Source organism: Phragmites australis, chromosome 9 (genome assembly GCF_958298935.1).
Source record: "Phragmites australis chromosome 9, lpPhrAust1.1, whole genome shotgun sequence".
Taxonomy (NCBI): Eukaryota; Viridiplantae; Streptophyta; class Magnoliopsida; order Poales; family Poaceae; genus Phragmites; species Phragmites australis.
The window spans coordinates 35,977,524-35,999,292 of NC_084929.1; the positions used below are offsets into that span (position 1 = coordinate 35,977,524).

At 44.1% G+C, this 21,769-nt stretch overlaps 3 protein-coding genes and 1 long non-coding RNA gene across 14 annotated transcripts; 1 reads left to right on the top strand and 3 right to left on the bottom strand.

The window, feature by feature from the left end:
- Positions 1-2,235: 2,235 nt before the first annotated feature.
- Positions 2,236-3,682, bottom strand: LOC133929929 (bidirectional sugar transporter SWEET5-like). Its single transcript, XM_062376686.1, has 4 exons — positions 3,422-3,682; positions 2,890-3,305; positions 2,672-2,791; positions 2,236-2,523 (listed from the first exon to the last, which is right to left on the bottom strand). Exons 1-4 carry the CDS (start codon positions 3,462-3,464, stop codon positions 2,383-2,385), a joined length of 720 nt encoding a protein of 239 aa, XP_062232670.1. The 5' UTR covers positions 3,465-3,682; the 3' UTR covers positions 2,236-2,382.
- An 895-nt stretch (positions 3,683-4,577) lies between these two features.
- Positions 4,578-9,712, bottom strand: LOC133929930 (paired amphipathic helix protein Sin3-like 6). The gene is made up of 17 exons (XM_062376687.1): positions 9,581-9,712; positions 9,310-9,478; positions 9,117-9,218; positions 8,915-9,043; positions 8,474-8,663; positions 8,003-8,157; positions 7,772-7,923; positions 7,523-7,629; positions 7,166-7,426; positions 7,009-7,035; positions 6,671-6,951; positions 6,171-6,521; positions 5,840-5,937; positions 5,596-5,734; positions 5,337-5,447; positions 5,013-5,125; positions 4,578-4,930 (listed from the first exon to the last, which is right to left on the bottom strand). The coding sequence occupies exons 1-17, from the start codon at positions 9,676-9,678 to the stop codon at positions 4,894-4,896; spliced, it is 2,520 nt and encodes an 839-aa protein (XP_062232671.1). The 5' UTR covers positions 9,679-9,712; the 3' UTR covers positions 4,578-4,893.
- A 958-nt stretch (positions 9,713-10,670) lies between these two features.
- Positions 10,671-18,775, top strand: LOC133929515 (uncharacterized). Of its 11 annotated transcripts, none has more exons than XR_009911611.1 (10): positions 10,671-10,896; positions 11,008-11,225; positions 12,391-12,463; positions 13,512-13,619; positions 13,701-13,880; positions 13,989-14,217; positions 17,361-17,755; positions 17,868-18,053; positions 18,144-18,536; positions 18,633-18,775. It is a non-coding gene; the product is annotated as an uncharacterized LOC133929515 (long non-coding RNA). The 11 variants fall into 11 exon arrangements; XR_009911608.1 differs by having other exon boundaries at positions 11,011-11,225; positions 13,697-13,880; XR_009911605.1 differs by having other exon boundaries at positions 11,011-11,225.
- Positions 16,966-18,782, bottom strand: LOC133929514 (AAA-ATPase At3g50940-like). Its single transcript, XM_062376294.1, has 2 exons — positions 17,796-18,782; positions 16,966-17,690 (listed from the first exon to the last, which is right to left on the bottom strand). Exons 1-2 carry the CDS (start codon positions 18,780-18,782, stop codon positions 17,256-17,258), a joined length of 1,422 nt encoding a protein of 473 aa, XP_062232278.1. The 3' UTR covers positions 16,966-17,255.
- Positions 18,783-21,769: the final 2,987 nt, after the last annotated feature.

Sequence of the window (21,769 nt, forward strand, 5' to 3'; positions counted from 1 at the left end):
GAGGTTGACCGGCAATGTTATAAAACCCCCATTACGAGGGTTTTGGAATCCAGAGATCAAGCATCGGTGGCGCGGAGGGAGATGGATCAAGAATGCAAATCCCTAGTGGCTCGTTATAGGATCCATTTCTTCTTCTTCTTAGAGCAAATACATTCTCTTCCCAGTCGGATCTGAACACTGACTGGTGGAGCAAAATGCAGAGGGAAAAAAGAAAAAGAAAAATAGTCATCAATCAGCGCAGTCAAATTCCGAATATCCCGCGCTCTGGCATCCCGATAAGTTGGAGGCACAACCACTAGTGCTCGCATGCACCCCGCCGCTCTCCAAGATCGAGTCCATGGCTAGTTCTTTATCACACCACGCCGCACACGAACCCGCACCAACGATCAAGAACATGGCCGATCACCTCCTCGGCAGACTGTCCAACCTGGTGGCCGCCTGCACCCGGCACGTCTCGCGCGCCACCCGCCGCCTCCGCCGCAAGAAGCACCTTGCTCCGCGACCTGCCGCGCCCGTGGTGGTGGAGTCCGACAATAAGGGAGGCGAGGCGGCCCTTTGGAGCCGGAGGATCCTGATGGGGGAGCGGTGCCAGCCGCTGGACTTCGCGGGCGCCATTCACTACGACAGCTTGGGCCGGCGGGTGGCGCGGCCGCCCACGCCGCGCTCCGCGTCGTCTCTGTCGTGCCGCTCGTCGGACAGCATCGCCGTCTCCGACGCAAGCTATTTGGACCTCTAGGCTTCTGATTCTGATGATGCGAGCCTCGATCTGCAACTTTGATTGTCCGGATCACTGCAAATTTGTTCCCTTTTTCGTTTTGTTCGCACAATGTGCACGTGCAATCGTGCATTGGATGTTTTCTTTAAATTCGTAGTGCCCTGTAAATATTGTCCGGGATAATCGCGATTGATTCATGGATCAATGCGTATTTCTTTCGTTCTTTCCTAATTTTGTTGTTGCTGGAGAGTATAATGTTTGGTCACTGACGCTGTTGCTCCAACCAAAAAGTGCCACGCCATGAATGGACTCGTTAGTTAGATACAAGCGAGGTGTAGGGCGGGCAAATAGGTGAAGGAGTAGTAGACTAGCAGATCCTAATTAAAGGGGTGTGCAGTGTGAAATCGGCGTATTCTGTCCATTCATCTGGTCTGAATTTTCAGTATATGGAACATGCAGGCTCCCAACAAGTTCAAAATGTGAAAGCATGCATATGTTGGCGCCAAATGATGATGGAAGATATCAGAGAATCTCTAAGGGCTGTGAAACTTGGCTAGACAATTTTTTGAACTTATATGGACGAAATTAAGATGAGGAAATAATTCAGATGAAAATTGTTATTCTCTTATGGGTTTGTTGGCAGGCCAGAAGTAAACTAAAGGAAATGAAGGGGAGAGGAAGCCAAGTAGTGATGAGATATGTTTCTCTGTTAGTTTTCATTTCATGGATTTCCAAAAGCTTTCCAGTGTTAAGAAGCCAGCAGTACTTGCATAAGGAACTGGTCAGATGGCAAAAACCAGATGTGCCGTTCCTGAAGATCAATTGTGAATCGTTTATCACACACGGGAGGATGGAGCTTTGTTGCGAGAGATTCAGAAGGCCAAGTTGTTGCTGCGGGCCGGAGCTGGTATATATATACCACCTGAAGGCTGGAGCCTGCAGTGCTTTTCATTCGGAGGATAATTTTTGCCTGCTTGCAAGCCGTACGTAATGCAGGGAGCCTAGGATTGGAGCGGATTGTTTTGGCATCAAATGTTGTGGCCAGTCTTAAAGGGGAATGAGTTCTATCTACCAGTCTTAAAGATGAAATCCCTGTCCATCTAAAAAAGTATTGAATACTGAATATATATGTATTAAGCACTGATATATATATATATATATATATATATATATATATATAGAGAGAGAGAGAGAGAGAGAGAGAGAGAGAGAGAGAGAGAGAGAGAGAGAGAGAGAGAGAGAGAGAGAGAGAGAGAGAGAGAGAGAGAGAGAGATAGATGGTCTAAATCTAAATGTGCATAGATCGAGTTAATTGTCAGAAACACGTACGTGTAGATGGTCGGCAGATGGGAATAAGCATCTATCGAGGCGACGGAATAGACAACGCAAAAGCCGTCAGAAAACGGCACATAACAACAATCTATCATATCGTGCATCATCAACAAGCATACACAACAGATGAAATCAAGGGTAAAATAAGGCACAAAACAGCGCCTTTTGCTGGATGATGCATGTCCTCGTTGAGAAATTAACGCATGTCGCGCGTTGCATAGATCATATCAGTGAGAGTCGTATTACAGGCATGCTCATGCAGCTAGCACCTGTAGTACTGCCACAAACATACAGGATCGAGGAGGAGGAGATCAAGTCGAACCGGTCCGGCGGCTCTACAAGGCGCTGCCGTCCTTGCTATCGCTGACGGTCACTGGTAGCTCGACGCTCTTGCTGTCTTTGGGCGTCGACCCGTAGTAGCAGGAGTAGAGGATCAGCTGCGCCGCGCCCAGCAGCGTTCCCATGCCGTTCGGGATCTGCACGTCCGTCCGAGCAATTCGATCCATCATATCGATCAGTTGAGAAAACAAAAACAAAAACATGAAGAATGCATGCATTCAGCATGATGTGAGGCCGGAATTAACGGCTGGAGATCGATCGATCGAGCAAGCTAGAGAGACCAACCGTGATGAAGATGTCGAAGCGGATGAGCGCGTAGGTTGTCCAGCAGATTCCGTTGAGGAAGCTCACCAGGGACAACGTGAAGGGCATGTACTCCACGCTCTTGGTCGTGATCACTTGTTTCTGCCATGGCACATTATATTTCAACCATGCATGTCGACCGACCATATTGTCATGCAATGCATGCATGCATGCCGCTTATATTAATGAACTGTACTCACCATGATGGTGAGCGGCGCGGCGTACATGAGTGTGCCGAAGAAGACGCAGAGGCTGCCGACGACGAGCGAGCGCTTGTCGTAGGTGTGCGCGCCGAGGAGCACGCCAGCGGCGACGGCGACGAGGAAGACGAGCTCGACGGCGAGGACGCCGAGCATCTTGAGGCGCTTGTCCTTGGGCGCGTAGGCGAAGTAGATGGAGAGGTAGACGACCTCGATGGCGAGGCCGGTGCCATTGATGGTGACGACGAGGATGCTGTTGGGGTGGACGATAGGCAGGCCGTAGAACACCCACAGCGCGCAGTTGAGGAACGTGGCCAGGTACGGGTCCGGCACGAACTGCTCCACGTCCCGCTTCTTTACGATCTTCACGAACGTCGGCAGCGGCGACAGGAACAGCCCGAACGAGATGAAGTTGCCTGCTCCATGATCCAATATAATTAATGTTGCATTCGATCGATCATTGTATAGCTAGTCACAAGCCAGAGAAAGAAAATCATTCGATCTGAGAAATTAAAAGTCCGGGCACACGTACCGATGATGCCGACGACATTGCGGACGGCGTCTGGGTTAACCATCTTCTTCTTCTTCTTCTTTTGCGTGTTCTTGCGAGGAAGTTGGGGAATGTATTTGTAGCAGCCGGAAATGGCAACTACCGCGACAGAGAGTGACTTAATTGTGTAACTAATCAAGAAACTGGGATTGTATCAGTTGCGAATTAATTCAACGACGTTTAATTGGGATGAATAATAGGATTGGTTTATGTGGAGGCCTCTGCCTTCCTTTCCTTTATGATGTTACACAAAGGGTTGGAATGGAGAGGCAGAGCAGTGTTACGGTTGGCCATTGCTGCTGCTTTTATAGGCGAACCTTGCTTAGAAAATAGAACATGGACAGCCTATTTGAGCCTTCTTTCCTCTAATGCATGCATGCACTTGATGCTGGATAGGATGAATGTAATTGGCAGGGATGCTCGAAAAGCGTTGAGCCATTCACTCAGAGGCATCCTTGCTTTTATCCATTGGTGGTTGTAACCTGTCTGCATGCGGTATTTCTGTGACTGGCATGCATGTGGTTTTATCCAGGTACTCATCAGTCAGGCAGCCACCTCTGCATTGGTCAGTATCCATCTGATGGATCGAGGCATGCGATTGGCATGTGGCGCAGCGATGGTTTTGCGATTTGGTGCATGCATGGGGATCGCATGATCGAACCGGCCCGGCCCGGCCCTGCCTCTACTAGTACTATCGTTCGTACGGGGGCTGCGTGCATGGCCTGGCCACACAATAAACGGGCCAGCGTCCTTGTTTCACGAATAAAAAAAGATCGTGCCATAGATGCTGTTACAAGCTCCTCGCAACTCTAACCCTAAACCCTAAGAGCGATGGTTCGCTCCGTGCCCACGAACCTCAATGCTCGTGTCTGCCCCTAAATAATATTTCAACGCCTCATGTGTGATGGTATAATGGGAATATGATGTATTCATCATCAACGGAATTTTGGTTGGTTCCGTCGGACGTCTGAGTGTGTAAGTAGGTGTGCGTGTGTTGGGTGAGAATTGTGTGTTAGCACAATGAATAAATAGTATGTGTTTGTATATTAACAAATGTTATAGCTCTACTCAGTAGGGAGGTATTAAAAAAAAAACTCCTCACAAACATGCGTTTTAGCTGATCATCATCCATCTGAATTGTTTCTTGTTGTTATAACACATCCGGTGAGTCGCACCACACGGCTACCAGGGTGCATAGCATTAGCACCGCTGCCCCTCTCGCCACGATCCAGCTAGCTTCTTCTTCAGTAAACACGATGCGATGCTGCAATACCTGTAACTATTATCATATCACCTCGAGTGCTCAAGCAATCAACCGGCTCTCCTCTCTCTCTCTCTCTCTCTCTCTCACACACACACACACACACACACACACACACAAACAGAATTTACAACTATTCTCCTATGAGTTTCTTTCGGGAGATAGATTTTGAATTATCTACGCCAGGTTGAGATCAACTCGCTGCACCGTTCTCCAACTTGGGCTTTTTCCTGGGAGACAAACATATGTACCTGGCTTTAGAATAGACAATTAGCTGGAAAAACAGTACGGGTTTCTAGTCAGGACCCATACCTTCTCTGAAAATGGTTTTGCGTCGGTTTAACAGTATCGTCAAGAGGCTTCCTACCTTTCTCTCTCTCCTCTCTATCTTGCTCCAGCGACCCATTTGTTGGACGAGCTGGAGACTGAACAGGGGAAGCACACATACATAGCACTCGAATATATTAGTATATTGGATATCTCAGGCCTAATCATGCATGTAGTACCACTAAATATGTCCTGAAGAACTGGGTGGAACATGAGGGTGGGGCATGTTTAGCAGGCTGAAGTTGACATCAGATTACAAGACAAGACTTCACAAGTGCACTGGTCGTAAGTAACAACTTTCAGACTTACGCTTCTTGCATTTTGATGGTGTAATAAATCTTTGGACAGGTTCGGTCTTCTCACTTTCTCATTGGGCTGAATAAGGAAGTTGTCTTCATCAGCTGGACAAATGCTGCAAAGCTGGAAGAACAAATTAATTCATCAGGCAAGTGGAAGTTCCTGAGGTGAACAGGCATGTCAACTCCAACGAATTTACAAACATCTGAGCACCAAGAAAGACAGACTATACATCATCTCTAATGTCCATCGGATACTGAATTTAGATTACCTCCTTCATAAGTTGACATATAAGCTTATCCAGAGTAAACAGTATATATGATCTCGGCCCAAGGAAATTCAGGCAATACTTCTCAAAATTGGAATTGTCAGTAGAGCCCTCAAGCAGCTCAAAGAGTTTCACCTGAAACCTGCCGCGATCAATGGAAGAAAAAAAGAAGAAGTTAGAACCAACTATTTCATTATGAGTGCGAATAATTCTGCTCAGATGGATAGGTAGGAATCCTGGACGTTACTCTGCATATAAATCACAGCTGCGTGAACCTCGGGAGAGAGCTTTAGAACTTGCTTCTCTCGAGAGAACCTTTGCGACTAGCAGTCTCTCATACAAAATCTGTCATACAAGGAAAATAAATAAATTGTAATGTGAATAATAGATTAAAGGTTGGGCAGGTTTGTCCAAAACAAAATCTGGTGCTGCAGATTGCTTCTAGTGCAAGCCTCATTGCTTCACAAAATAGGCATTAGCATAGCCATTGAACTGCAGAGAGTGTTCATTACCATGTCCGTTAACTTGCCAACTGAACTAAAAGCATGATCCATGTAACAAGATAAACGCTGAAATACCTGGTGAAGCCTGCAGAGCACAACCAGAGAACAACAAGGTATGCCACCTTTTACGTCAGGCAATTCAGATATTCTTTTGAAATATGCTAAACTGTACATTTCGATATTGGAGCCTTCTCTTGATTCATGCTGCCCTTTAGATTTATTACCATGGTCACAAACACTAAGTTCTGGGCACCGGAAAGTTGGCCCATCTCCACTGGGAGCAGCAACATCATAATTTGCTGCTCTGTTCACAGGTCCAAGCATGGCGTCCAATTGGATGTTTTCTATATCAGGTATGAACTCACCCTCAATCTCATCATGTATAGAAGAAGACTTATTACACGTATTTCCAAAACATTCACCTCTCTGAAATGAAGAGTAGTAGAGTGTAGGTTATCTTTACTTGGTAAGGATACTGAAAAGTCCATGAGAAGAACAAAAATCTTCCTGCAAGTTTGAAGTCCAAATAATTCTGAATAGCATAACATTATATGTACATATATATATATATATACCTTTGAAGAAAAAGAAAAATTATTAGCAAGCAAAGCATCATGGATGCTATTGAGGAAATTTTTGCTGAGACCACAACCGTCACAATCTTCTCTGGGAGCTACAGTAACGTTCAACTCTGGCAACTGACAATTAGCAGAAACAAATGGATGCACTAGTTTTGTCCAAATCATCATCAGCAGCTTATGTTCAGAAGGAAAACTTCTACGAGATTCATCACGAACGATGCTGTCTATGTCCTCATGGATGCGAAGATCAGTAGCATCGTCTGAAACTGAACGCGGTTGGTTGTTGCAAGCAGAAGAAAGATGTTTATCTCCATCATTGAACCTTTTCATATTGATCTCTTTGGCTTCAGCAAGCAAAGCTGCAAGTTGAGACACGTATGCGGGTAACGAACGGTAAAAAAAATGTAAAACATTGATTAGTCAATGCAACTCAACTTCAGCAGTACTTAATTATAATTGCAAGTACTTTGTTGGACCGATTGAAACTACCTTTTGTGCTCATCCGCCTTGTGTCCAATTGTTTGAAGGAGGAGCTGCGATGATCAAGTGATCTGTGGTAATTATTCGCAATAATATTTGAGCACATTTTATGCAAAGATAACCGTGCCTCCGACAAATTTTCCATCTTCTGATTTAAGCGAGAATGCAGAACAACAAGAGAAGCACTGGTATACTGACTCTCCGACAGAGCATCAAGCACGTCGAGGCCACAATCATCATATAGCTGTTCAATGCACCTCCTATGTAACGCTTTGCACAAGTAAAAAACAAAGGATAAACAACAACACTTAGTCAACTGAAGATAAAGATTGACTCCAAATATTTTGCATGGTATAGCATTCTTACGACTTAAATGTTCTTGAATTTTTGTATCACTGTCAACATGGTCTTGGAGATTTCCAATGAAGTCAGCAGTTGCTCTAAAGCGCTGCAACAGCATGTCGCTCTCAAACCTAAAACAAAAACATCATTATCTTAAGAGAGAAGGAGATTATAAAAAACATTGACCATTCACTATCCAGTAAGCAAGCAAAACGTCACTGATAGCTGAAGGATAAAAAACAAGCTGAAGTAAATTAACAATTCAGTACTTACATGTCATCTTCGCATTTGAAAATCTTTTCTTCATATTTATTTTTAGTTCTGAACTTAAAGCAACCCTCACTCCCAGAGGTAGAACAAACCAACGTGTCATTAAAAATAGACCGTCCCAGTTCAGTCCGGTAACTTGATTGGAGAGTTGAACACTGAGATTGAGAATGGTTATGTAAGAATTGTTTGTCAATGATTTTACATGGGAAGAGCAAGACTATGTTAGGAATTTACATTTTCTGGTAGTAGGTAACAGCTAGGAGTGCAACGTGGGCAGATATTGAGGTCCACTTTCGGAGGTAATTCATTTTCTCTTGAGGGACTCCAGTCTGGCAAGGGATCAATCTTGTCTCCCTCGTACTCTTCTGCATGAAGTGATTCTCCATTACCTACCAGAGATGAGAAAATAGAACTTCAACACAAGGGGTTCGCTTAATAAGTAAAAGCAACAGAAACTATTAAGTTTCTAGAATGATCTGAGTTTCTATCACGTCACATATTAACACATTATAATACACTTTTGGGATTGCTAAAAAAGAATAATACAGTTTTGGGAAATGACTGTGCTGAGAGTAGCATGTTGTACCAAACCATGTCCATATGTGCTCTTTAAAATGGTTTTTAGGAATTAGGATACAAATAGAAAATGGAACTTATCAAAGGGCCTGCTTGTCTTCAGAGTAGAAATAAAGAGAACTGACTCACCTTCCCTTGTAGGCATTTGAAAGGAGTCAGGGATCCTCTGAGTGTGTTTCTGCCTGAAACTGTACTCTATTCCTTTATGGTTTTGGTTGAAGTGATAATCCATTTGAGACACGTTATTCTTGATATTGGTTGCTTTCATTCGGATACCATCCAAGCTGTGATTAGCATCTGGAGTAAAGCTTAAAACCGCCTGCAATGAAAAATTGATGAACTGATGATGCCATCCAAGCTCATAAGTCATAACAGAAAACGGAAAATGATCACTATTTTGCTGAGAAAAACTACTGGTCAGGGAACAACAACATTATCAGCGTTCGGAAAAAAGGAACAACAACGTTATATGACATGGAAAAACAACAACATTATCAGCTTAGGATCTTAGAATATGAGCCACGTGTGGTCTGGCCCAAATGGCAAATAATGAGAAATGCAATGCATTACCTTGTTCATTGGACTAGTCTTTGGAATCCCACAGTATTGCTTATTTGGTACAGGCACCCTTAGGTGAGGAGGCAGGTAAGTTTTGAAGATCTCTATTAACTCAGGACACTGACGCATGATTCTCTTTGCCTACAGCACAAATATTGTGAATCAATTATCCTTCGAAATTGTTATTGAGAAATTGCTGAAGTCGAATAAGCACCTTTTCATAAACATCTTCTACAGTCATGGTCCTTGTGGTCCTAAACTGACACAGGGTGGTCAGGAAATCATTATAATCTTCATCACATATATAAGGGGATGCCTGCAGACATAAAGTAAGCACCAAGTCAACAACCATGGGCACCAAGCAAGCACCCAAACAAGGAGCAACCATGCAGTTTTCTCTGCATCACCTTCACTTTCGCAAGGAAAGCGTTTGGGTCCGGCAGCATATCGTCGTGGAAGGGGTCACGCGCTTCAAGAAAGTGATTGAAGCTCTTTAGGAGGCGAGTCTGGCCATCAAACACCTCGGACAGAATTTCTTCACATTTTTGGATCGTGATTCCACTGTCAGGATTTGCACTTCAACGAGTTGCACAGAAGACAACAACATTAGAACTTAAGCACCATTCAAAACGAGGGTTCAGATGACAGTGCTAGGTAGGACATGATGGAGGTGCAGACCTTCGTTTCACAATCTCCTGCACGGTCTTGATGAGCTCGTTGTACGCATAGTCTCCGAGTTCCTCCTTAGCAAGGATGAGGAACCGCACGGCCTCCATGCTGTGCGTCTCCAGTGCCCTTTTGAGCCGATCGCTGTCGCCGCCGGGCTCGCCGGGAGGCGCCATTTTCTGGATCACCCGGAAGCAATCTACCGATGCGGCAAATACGCAAACACCAGGCGGTGCACAAACATATCGATTAATAATGGCATGATCTGGAAAGTACAAAACCCTACACTTGGCCTATTTGCCTCGCGGGAATTCGAGTCCTAGGCGCAGGAAGAACTCCAGGGCTTTGAACGGTAAACCCGAAATACGCTGCCGATTCCACTCCACTCGTGATCCGACGAGCCGTCCGCGCGCGCGAGATAGAGAGGTTGGAGAAGGCGAACCTACCGGAGCACAGGTGAACCGCGGCGGCGCCTGATATGGGCGAAGAGGATGGAAGCGAGCGAGCTAGCGGCGGCGGCCTAGGTTCTTGGACCTTCTGGAACCTAGCCCGCCGATGTGCCGACGACACGGACGAGGGCGCCAGGGAGGAGGCGCGGGCGAGGAGGGAAGAGTGTATTTAAGCGCGCCCACAAGTTGGGGTTGGGGTTCGGGTTCGGGCGCGACGCGGATACTGACACGTGGACCCACTCATTGGGTTGGGCCTAACACGGGCATGTGCCGCGGTATAGACAACGGTTTCATATCTTATAGATAGAATAGCAAACAATTTATACGACACATTACCTATACTGGTTGTCTATAATGAACTAAATCAATGTTATAAATGCTATATGATTGTCTACAAAAGAGTGTTGTTTTATGTTGCATATAGTTAATATGTTTGAACTTTGACCATCATTAAAAAAAGATATTGTTAGATTTGTCAACGGGTGATAGATAGGTCTACGTGACATGCCAAGTTATCTTTAAAATTTTTAAATAGACATATTTTTTGCATATTCTGGAAAAATATTAAAAAATCCTTTATGATGAGCTCTTTGGGCTGTAGATTGGCCATATAGTCTCGAACTGCCCTACGTGCCGTCAAAGCCCACAAAAAAGCTCACCAGTCCATCTCACAGAGAACTACCCACTGGGCCTCTTACCGCCGTCTCGACGGCGTCCGGCTGTTCTCCGGCGAAGAATGCACTCGCCCCGCCGGCGCCACTGCTATCCACGACCTTCGGGAGTCCACCCTCTGCTCTCGTGGTCGTGCTCCGAACGGAGCTTGTCGTGCCGGTGGCCCGGTGTCTCTCTTCCCCTCGCTGCTGCGTCCCCGGTGGTAAGGTAATATCTCCCTCGTCTCCTCTGATTCCTCTGATTCGGGGAGGTGGTGGTTGGGATCAGGCCTCCTCTCGCCCCGTGCTTTCGACTGACTGACTGCGCTGTGGTCATTAGCAGAGCTTGAGCTGTTCATGACAGTGGTGGTGAGGGATTGGGGGTTATGAATTGGGCTACTGTGCTGTCACAGGCGAGAGCGATTAGCTCGATGTTACATCAATTGATTTCATAAGACAGAGGTCGATTTATTGCCCACTGCAGATAGCTTGTTGGATGATGCAAGTATGCTTGTGTTTGACTAGCTGAACAGCTTAGCCACAGATCAGACAGCAGCGGTAAGAATATGGATCCTACTACCTACCTTGTCAATTTATCCCGTTATGAATTATATCTGTTTCAAGATGTGAACATTTCCCCTTTCTCAGATTATTGTTTGAACATTGAGAAAGTAGGCCATCAGTCATGTGTAATAGGTTGACTTAGAGACAACATCAGCACTAATGCTGTTGTTCATATGTAGATGGCAAGCTGATGAGATTGTTCTTTCTGCATTGTTGTAGCTTGCATTTAGTCATATCCATTTTCAGATTGCTCACGCCAACAACACATCAACAAAATGTTTTCACTTTTAACACCCTTTCATGCCCCTGAAATTTCTGAGCATCTATAGCTTATGCCATTGTCAACCATTGCGGCATTACATCAATATAATGCACTAATAAACCTGCATCCATCAAGGCATCAACTACTGATAAATGAACATTCTGCTGTTGTCTATCTTGCTGCTGCATATAACCGAACCAGCCTAAACTACATACAGGTTAAAGTAACACTGCGTTTTTGCTGTTTTCTGCATTGGGTTATGTTTTGCAGGAGAAATCTGCTTGTTTATTCACATATTATGCATGTCGCAAAAGGATCTAGTGTTTTCTGGTAGCATTCAATAGCTTGTGAAAGAAAAATTGTTTTCTGTCAAGTACATTGCTTGGTGGAAATTTCCTTTGCTGTTATGCATAAGTAGCCCCTCTGTTTGTAAATGTCACCGTGGTATCTTGCTTTGTAGATTGGCTATTTATAAATGGTAGCAATAGATCTTTTTGTGAAAAATGCTTCCAAAATATTATGATCTTATAAGGTTTTCTTATATATAATTATCAAAACTAACAGTCAAAGGTACACCTTAAGGACTGCAGTTTCTAAAACGCCATAAATGTATATATGAAAGGAGTAACTATATGCAGATTTTGATTAGCAGCTTCTGTACCCAGTCACACCTTTTGCATTGCCATGCTAGTTTTGAGTCACATACTGTCAAGTAGTACTATCTGGCAGAAGCATATTCAACAGTATTCAAGTTGTCACCGAAGTTCAGAGTTCAGACGACTTAAATTGGCATACCAGTTCAATTTATGCTCCTATTTATTGTAACATGCAAAATTTACATTGTTACAAGTGTATCACAAGTTTGTTACATTAACAGTTTTTGTCTACTTTGTCAAGAGGTAGGACCTACAAGAAAGAAGTAAGGTGAAGCTACACGCTGGTGACTGATGTGTCTGACAAGTCCTTGAAGGTACAGAAAATATCCTTTTGAATGTTAGTTGAATGGTTCCATTGAAAAAGGGGAGATTAGAGTTTCTGCACATGCTTGAATAACAAGTAACAATTTCTAAGAATAGCTTCTTTATCCTATCATTAGTAGTCGTGGTAATCTATGGCTGTTTTGTGTTTTCTGACACATCAGTTTATATTATTATCAATTATGTACCATTGATTCAACATTTGACCTCTCTCCTGCTGTGTGATATGTCTAAATGTTCTGGTTGGACCATGCAGTTTTAGTTAAGGAATGTTGTCATTAGGATCTTTAAACGGTACCTGTTATGCTTCTATGACGGAAGCGCAAGATACCTGTGCAAGCACTTCGGCTGTAGTCAAACTCACTTGTGAGTTGTGACCTGAGGAAATAGGCTTCACGATTGAAAATGTGTGTGCCATCCGATTTGGTTTTGATTATGGTTTAAATACAGTGAGCCAATGATTCCTGGTCCTAGTGAATGGTGAATTATTGTTTCTGTGCTTTCTCTATGCTGGCAGTTTCCAATACAGTGCCACTTTATAGGTCAATAGGTGCACTGCAGAGCTGCTATGGACTGTGGTATGCATAATAATACGAATAATATGTTTGCTTGGTGGAAGTACTAGCTACTAATATAATTAGGGAGGGCAAAAATTCACTTATATACGAAAATATGTGTTTTGTAAAAATAATTAAATTGGTATGACAGCATTGGAATCCATGCAAACTATTTTTAAATATGCTGTTCTCTGAACTGTGTGTCAAATCATCATTGCAATGGCAGGAATTATAAAATAAACTGTCAAGAATACAGTTGCACCTTATCGCTCCCCAAAAGACTCTCATATTAGTTCATAGTCAAAAGAATAATACTCTCGGCTATATTTTATTGTAGCCTTTTTTTGTAGTACCTCATTTACGTGGCACACAAAATCCCAGACCATCATTGGTTTTTGTAATCCTCTTTTGTTCTGAGCATTTCGTTAGACAATGGTCTCTCTGTCACATTCCTTCATCTGTTCATTTCCGTTATCATATGCAGCTGTGCTCTCATCAGCTTCTTTCCTCTTTGCCTTGAGGGACTCAAGGAGATCCTGGAGTACAACATCACTGTTCCCGTTCCTCCTTAGAACCTCAGCGATCTCTGCAGGTGAGATAATTACCTCCTCTATCAACTGTTCAATTCAGGATACACGGCATGGTTTTCAACTGAGTGGTAGTCCCTAGCCAGAATTCGGAATGACTCTGGGGTGCCAGGCCGTTGTAGACTTGTAGTGCTGGGTCGAGCCGCTCCCTGTAATTTGTGGTGAAGACGATTATCCTCTCCTCCCTGTTTGTCGACCACAGGCCATCAATGAAGTTGAGCAGGCCAGATAGTGTCACATGTTCAACAAAATTCGTATCATCATTGGTAAGGAGCTGTCGAACACTCGAACCAACAAATTCAGGCTGATTATCGCATATATGACTGATTCAATGGAGTAACTTCTAACCTTGTCGTCACTTTCTTCTCCTGCAGAACTGGACTTGGCACGCCTCTCGCCCTCATCCCGTTGTTCTAGCTCAATGCTGCAGTTCATGTCTTCAACCACAAGGATGGATCGGTTGCTCATCCCGACAAGAAGCCTCCTGAGGTCTGAGTTGCATTTGACCTCGGTTAGCTCAAGATCATATATGTCAAACTTGAAGTAGTTTGCCATTGCGGCGATCAGACTTGACTTGCCAGTCCCAGGTGGACTGTAGAGCAGGTAACCATGCTTCCATGCCCTACCGATCCTCCTTTAGTAGTCCTTCCTCTTGACAAACCTCTCAAGGTCATCCATGACAAACTGTTTCAGTTTATTCTCCATGGCAAGCGTGTCGAAAATGGAGGGATGGTGGAGGCAAGGCCAGCCCTGGGGGGCAAGCGGGGTGGCCCCCAAAACCCAGAGGCCCCCATGTCATGCATCAGCTGGGCCCTGAAACTTCCATATTTGATATTTGTCCTGGGCAGCTGAGCTCCTACTCCCTGTCCGACGTCCGGCCCAAAAACTGCTAGTCCAAGTCTGGGCATCTGGCCTCTGGTGGCGTCCTGCAACCCTGATCTCGTCGACTCGTCCGCTCGTCTTGTCTACGTGACTACGTCTCTCGCACTCCTCGACATACTCGGCGAGACGGCGACTCCCCATCCTGGCATCTGGGTCTGGCGACTGGCATCGACGTCTCAGCGTATCGCGGAAGTCGGAATCGTGAGTTCATGTCTTCGTGAGTCGTGCCTCGGTCTGCACTCTGTAGTCTGCTGATCTCATCGGTGATCGATCATCACCGATCTGCTATTCTACTCTGAGCCTCTGAATTCTGATCTACAGCCAACGTTTGCGCCTCTACTAATCTCAATTCTCATCGCCTCATCGGTCATCAGTCCTAACACCTGACGGTCCAAATAACCAGACCACTGCAGCGCTGCCTCGGTGAGTCCTCTGAATTCTGATCTGCATCGGTGACTTACGCTGTTATGCCAGGTAACAGGCTTCACAAACCGGTTCTTAGGATCCACCACAGGAACAACCACAAACCTGTTGTGCAACACCATCTCAAACTAACCATCCAGTTGGAATCCCTTACCATGTTACTACAAGATTACCATACCTGAATTCTTGTTGCATAAACATTAGTGTAGATTAACTTTTACTCCAACCATAACAGCAAAAGCATATATACCCTTCATTTCCCATAACTCATCATTGACGACAAGGATAGTCAAACAAAATCTAGTAAAACTCTAACCATGGGATTCTACATTAGACAAGTATGTATCTAGAAATATAAAATCTACACTCCGACAATGGGATCAAAGTGATCAAGGACACTTGCCTCCGAATGTGGGTTGATCAAATTCCTCGAACGTCTGGTCCTGCAAGCTTACAAACTGCTCGTCTCCTACAGCAATCACGCACACCAGAAACAAACAAACACAACATCTAAGAACAGAACAAAACAGTAGCAATGCACTATAAAAAGGTTACTAATGGATAGTACACGCTGCTACGATCGTGAGAGCGCAAGAATCGTCTAAAACGGAGTTCGTATGAAAAGTTGTGAAGGTTTTAAGCTATAATGGCTTTTCTAAAAAGGTGCAAGGGCTAAATTATAAAAACAAAAAGTTCCAGGGGCTTATTTGTAAAATTCAGGGACCAATTTGTAATTATAGAAAAGTTCAGGGGGCTAAAAGTAAAATATAGTACTACCATGGGCATATCTGTGAAAACAAAAAAGTTTGGGGTTTAAATGTAAAATTACCTAATTTCAGAGAATAGGGGAATTATTTTTGTGCTGAAAAACCTATTTATTGCGTCACATTGACCTCATCCTGCTGATCGGGCTCGGGTGGGTGACGTGGCGGCTTACGCGGCTGCTGACTCAGCTCAGGAGCTGACAGTGGCGCCTACGGGTCTGCTGACTGGGACGGTGGACCGACGTCGTGGATTGGGTCCACTGGTCCATGGTAGACCGAAGGGGTATGGGTTTGGCCGATCTAATCTGGGCCGTCGGCGGATGATCTAACGGCTCACGGCGGTTGGGGAGAGATTAGCGGCTGACGGCGACAGAGAAGCTACGGCGCCGCCTCGGGCATGGCCGGAGCATCGCCGGCTCAGCGCGGAAACGAGCTACGGTCTACCAAACACGACGGGAAATCACCGGCTCAGTGCCGAAGAGGTGATCAATTGGCCACGGGATGCAGCGGGTAAGGCTATCGACGGCAAGGTGGCGGCGGAACTTACCAACGCTCGACAGGAAGGTTCGTGCGGCGGCGGAACGGCATCAATAAGCGGCAAAACAGGGTCCCCGTGCTTCAGCGAAGCTGATGGCGGTCTCAAGTGTGCCGGGGAGGGCTCAAACGGGGCAGAACGACGCTCGGCGAGCTTGCCGACGGCAATGGCGGCTCGGCAATGGGTGAGGGAGTGCGAGATGGGGGGGGGGGGGGCGCGAAGGCTGCAAGAGCATCTTATAGCGCAGCAGGGAGTACAGGCCATTGCGGGGTCGTGGGCGCGGAATCGGGGGCGTGCGCTGGCGAAATCGGGCGACGCGGTGCAGTGGTTACGGACGCGAGCGCGGGCGCGGGCACGAGCGTGATGCTAAAGAAGGTGCTGACAGGCGGGGCCCGGCTGTCAGAGAGGGGGGGGGACGGGCTGGGTTGCGCTGGGCCGGGACCAAAAAACGGGCATCACAGGAGGAGTGCACAAGCAGCCGCTAATTTTTTTAAAAAAATTGTGATAGTGGGGCTACTGCTGTGTGGTTGAGAGGTAAATTCACTTGGCAGAATTTGGTATCAGCTATCTATCTGTTTCCAATATGCTTGAGAGTTATGCGAGGATTTGGAGACAAAATTATCCCTATTGCATTCCAGTTGTTAGGTGAAAAATGAACTGTGAAAATCACATGAAATGCACAACCTCCACAGTAAATGACTGTAGTTCAATAAGAAATAAGTGATCGACTAGTCCTGGTTTCCAATATTGGCTTTCAAAGGAAATGGCTTATGTGCAGTTTCATATCAAATGGCATACTGATATTGGCATATTGCATATTCGTATGCTTGCTGTCGAGACAGTACTTCCAAATGTCTGCATATGCACAATGTTTAGTACCTAAACAGTGCGCTTCATCACTCCAAAAGCACAATGTTATTAATACGCACAATCACACATCTACCTGATACGCACAATCATTGTTAGTTCCCACCCAATCCAATAACTGCTTTCATCTTTTTTTTTCGTTTTTTTTTGGAAGAAAATTGCTTGTGGTTTCATTTTTCAACACTATCTCTGTCGTCTTTCTTCTCATCCAGCTGGGTATTTGCATCCGCGTGTTCGGTCTTCATCACATTGGCATCTTTCATTTTTGACTTCAGGAGATCGACAAGATCATGGAGCGCAACATTGGTGTCATCATTCCTCATCAGAACCTCGGCAACCTCTGCGGGTGTCACCGTGACCTCTTTGATCAGCTTCTCAATCTCTGGATATGTGACATGGTAGTCGATAGAATGATAATTGTTGGCAAGGATCCGGAAAGACTCTGGGGTGCAGTACCCCATGTTGATGTGCATGTCCATCCTTCCAGGCCGCAGTAGTGCTGGGTCGAGCCGCTCCTTGTAATTGGTCGTGAAGACGATAATCCTTTCCTCCCCACTTGTTGACCAGAGCCCATCAACGAAGTTGAGCAGTCCGGACAGTGTTATCTGTACAGAACATCCAAATTATAATCAGCACGGTTGAGGAAGTTGTGAAATCAAGAAGAGAAGAGGTTTGTACATATTGTGTATTCTGACTCCAAAGATACTCACTTTTTCTTCTCCCTTGTTTTCTTGTGTAGAATTCGACTTGTCATGCGCCTCACCTTCCTCCCGTTGTTTCAGTTCGATGGTGCAGTCAATATCTTCAACCACAAGAATGGATCGGTTGCTCTGGCCAACAAGAAGTCTCCTGAGGTCTGAGTTGGAGCGGACCTCAGCTAGCTCGAGATCATATATGTCAAACCTGAGATGGTTGGCCATTGCCGCGATCAGGCTGGACTTGCCGGTCCCAGGTGGACCATACAGCAGGTACCCCCGCTTCCATGCCTTGCCAATCCTCTTATAGTAATCCTTTCTCTTGATGAACCTGTTAAGGTCGTCAATGATGGACTGTTTCAGCTTCTGGTCCATGGCAAGCGTGTCAAATGTAGATGGGTGGTGGAGGTCAATTGGAGACCACTCTGAGTATTCGGTCATGAATATCCTGAGAGTTCTTTCCTGATCTTTTATGGCCTTTGCTGTGGCCAGAATGAATGGGAGGTATGACTGGAGGGCTTTCTCCTTGTGCTTCTTGTGGAAGCTCACCTCAAAGGAGCGGACCTCGTGCTGACTGCCATTGTTGTTGGAGTCACTTGAGTTGTCATGGCAGATGAGGCACCATTTGAATTCCATGCCATCATACACATCAGTCATCTCCTCGCCCTCCGCCATACTGACCATCATCTTGTCATTTTCGTCCATGCTGCTGACACGCAGGCGCTGCTGCGTGTTGGTATTGATGCGTGTCGCAAGGTAAGTCTTCACGGCGTTGTAGATATGGTTGTTTGTAAAGCCATCGTTCTTCTTCTCGATGATGATCGTGTTCTGCGACGACATGTGAGACCGCAGGTAGCCGAAGCCGGAGAAGAGCATGGCGCGCACCTCATATGGCACCAGCTCGTTCACCACGCTGCGCACCAGCATCAGAGACGCTGCGACGGATGCTGCTGTGGTGATGGCCTTCTTGTAGGACTCCATGGCCTTGTCGTTGGACGCCATGGTGAGCAAATTCCTGCTCCTTTTCTTGTACTCCTTTTGTTTATGGGCTTCTCTCCCCTCGTTGTTCTTGATTTTTTTGGATAAAGCTCTTTGTTCTTGATATGGAACAAAGAGTGGTATGAGAAGATGATGCTGAGGATGGAGGGGAGAGGAGTTGGGTGAATTGGCGTTGAATTGAGGTGAAGCTTTGGCTGGGTTTTTTATATGCGTGAGTTGGGAGTGATCAAGTGATTGATGACTTTGTCTAAAAGGAACAGCTCAAATTCCAACTCCCAGCAGTGTGGTCCTAGTCAGAAAAAAATGGCATCGCATTACCATGTACTTTTTCCAGGTTTCGTCTGCGCGTAATAAACCAGCTTTTGCTAGTTGATTCCTTCCAGCATTGATCCTATAGTGAGCATTGATCCAAATCCAAATGTAATTCACCCCAATAAAAAATCCAAATTAATATTGTATTCCATTCTAGACAGACTGCTATCATGTCAGGATGTACATAAAGATATGTAGACAGCTTTTGCCGGTTGATTCCTTCCAGCATTGATCCTATAGTGAACACAACACAGCTTTGAATAATACAGCATCTAATTCAAAGTCATAGTCCACACATACACTTTAATACTTCAACCACCGAATAAAGCGAGAATAGAAAAGTGCCAATGGCATTTGCTTTATTTCCTTGGCATCCAAGCCTCCTCTGAAAAAAGAAAGTTCTTTTTCTTGAGAAACCGTTGCTGACCGGTGTAGTTTAGTGATTTCTTAAAAGAGCGATTGCAAAAGGAGATATAATATAGGAAAAAAAATTCTATTCTTTATTCATCTTTGTTTACAATAAAGAATGATGTCTCGTATATATAGTGCTAAAAACTCCTAAGAGGTAGAATCGAATCTTTTAAGAAATCGAGACGGACCTACATTTGGTTGTGATACTCTAGGTTTTCTAACACTCCTCCTTAGGCACTTCTCGCGAAATACATATGTCTCATCAAAACTCTCCAAAAACTCAATGAAAAAAATTAGGAGAAAGAGTATATAGCTCACAGCATGGTCACACGAATTGTCTCATTAAAAACTTTAACATGAGAAACTTAAAAAAAACTCATTTAAGTGAAAAAGAGTACAATTCACCAAAAATGCTTCATATAATCTTCATGATTAACTTTGGACACTTAATCTTCTTGACTAGGATTTAATTCTTAATATTGGTATTATGTGAAAATTCTCCCCCTAAATTATGCAATTCTCTAAACCTCATCATCCCAATGCCACGAACACATCTGTCAAAATTAGATGCGGGGAGAGACTTAGTGAATAAATCTACAAGATTTTCACATGATTTGGTATGCATTACCTTTATTTCGTTCATCTTTTGCAATTCATGAGCATAGAAGAATTTGGAGTTAATATACTTCGTCAAATTGCTTTTCACATATCCCGATTGTACATGTACGACACATATAGCATTATCTTCATAGATAATAGTAGGGGTGTTAATAGTGTTCAAACCACATAACTGTTGGATATGATTGATCACTCTTCTAAGTCATATGTATTCCCATGCGGCTTCATATAAAGCTATTATTTTCGAGTGGTTCGTCGAAGTAGATACAAGACTTTGCTTTGACGATTTTCAGAAAATTACAGTTCAACCATATAGGAAAACATAGTCAGTTTATGATTTCACTGTATACGAGTCTAACAAGTACCCAACATCTGTGTATCCAACCAGACTTAGGTCCTGATTCTTTCTATAGAACAGTTCTAGATCTTTGCTACTTTGCAAGTAGCACAGAATATCCTTCAAACCCTTCCAATATCTTTTAGTGGGCTCTGCACTATATCGTGCAAGTAGGTTTACTACAAACGTTATGTTTGACATAGTGCAATTAGTCAGATACATCAGCGCACCTATTGCACTTTAAATATGGGAAATTTTGTCCTAATACTTCATCCCCTTCTTCTCTAGTTTCTATAGGGATCTTGATATGCTTGCAATGATCTTTCGACTACGGAGGTTTTAGCAGGAAATGATTTTTCAAAATCAAACCGCTCTATCACCTTCTGAGTATAGTTTGATTGATGTACAAAGATTCTATCTGTCACATGCTCTAGTTGTAGGTCCAAGCAAAACTTGGTTTTACCCAAATCTTTCATTTTGAATTTAGACTTAAAGTATGAACTTGCTTCTTCTATTTCTTCTTCTGTACCGATGATATTCAGATCATCTACATATACAAATATTATGTAAAATCCATTATGAGACCTTCTTATAAATACATAGGGATAATCTGTGCTATTTGTGTAGCCTCGTTTTCTAAGAAATTCACTCAAACGATTATACCACATTCTACCTGACTATTTCAACCCATATAGCGACTTCTTCAACTGTACGTTATACAAATGTCTATTTACTCTATCCTGATTCAGCAATAGTATTCTTTCAGTTACCTTCATATAAATATCCAAATTTAGGCTCCCATAAAGATATATGATCATAGCATCCATTAATTTCATCTTTAACTCCAGTTTGACTGCCATTGAAATTAAATATCTAAAGGTAATGCCACCAATCATTGGGGAATAAATTTTTTTCATAATCAATGCATGTTCGTTGAGTGAAACCTTGTGCCACTAGTCATGCTTTGTACCTCATAATTTCATTCATTTTATTCCTCTTACGAATAAAAATCCACCTGTATCCTACTGGCTTGATGTGGGGAGGTGTGTGATATACTGGTCTAAAAATCTCTCTTTTGTTCAGAGACAACAGGTCAACTGTTATTGACTTCTACCAGTCTTCCTAATCTAACCTCATTCTACATTCCATGAGCGATGTAGGCTCAGAGTCATGATCTATAATTGTGGTAATTTTGTTTACGAAGTATGTGTCGACTATTATGGTTATTCTATTCTAGAATTCCCCTGAATTCACATAGTTTATTGCTATTTCATCATTGGCTGCACTTTCAAGTGCTTCTTTATCTTGCTCT

Excerpts from the sequence above, each read along its gene's own strand:
- LOC133929929 (XM_062376686.1), bottom strand. The coding sequence starts at position 3,464 with ATGGTTAACCCAGACGCCGTCCGCAATGTCGTCGGCATCATCG. Across the intron at positions 2,792-2,889 it reads CCGCGCCGCTCACCATCATG|AAACAAGTGATCACGACCAA; the intron begins GTGAGTACAGTT and ends GTGCCATGGCAG. Across the intron at positions 2,524-2,671 it reads GCTTCGACATCTTCATCACG|ATCCCGAACGGCATGGGAAC; the intron begins GTTGGTCTCTCT and ends ACGGACGTGCAG.
- LOC133929930 (XM_062376687.1), bottom strand. The coding sequence starts at position 9,678 with ATGGAGGCCGTGCGGTTCCTCATCCTTGCTAAGGAGGAACTCGGAGAC. Across the intron at positions 7,036-7,165 it reads AAGGCGGATGAGCACAAAAG|CTTTGCTTGCTGAAGCCAAA; the intron begins GTAGTTTCAATC and ends CTCAACTTGCAG. Across the intron at positions 5,448-5,595 it reads TATGTCAACTTATGAAGGAG|CTTTGCAGCATTTGTCCAGC; the intron begins GTAATCTAAATT and ends TTGTTCTTCCAG.
- LOC133929514 (XM_062376294.1), bottom strand. The coding sequence starts at position 18,782 with ATGGCGTCCAACGACAAGGCCATGGAGTCCTACAAGAAGGCCATCACC. Across the intron at positions 17,691-17,795 it reads AAAACAAGGGAGAAGAAAAA|ATAACACTGTCCGGACTGCT; the intron begins GTGAGTATCTTT and ends TGTTCTGTACAG.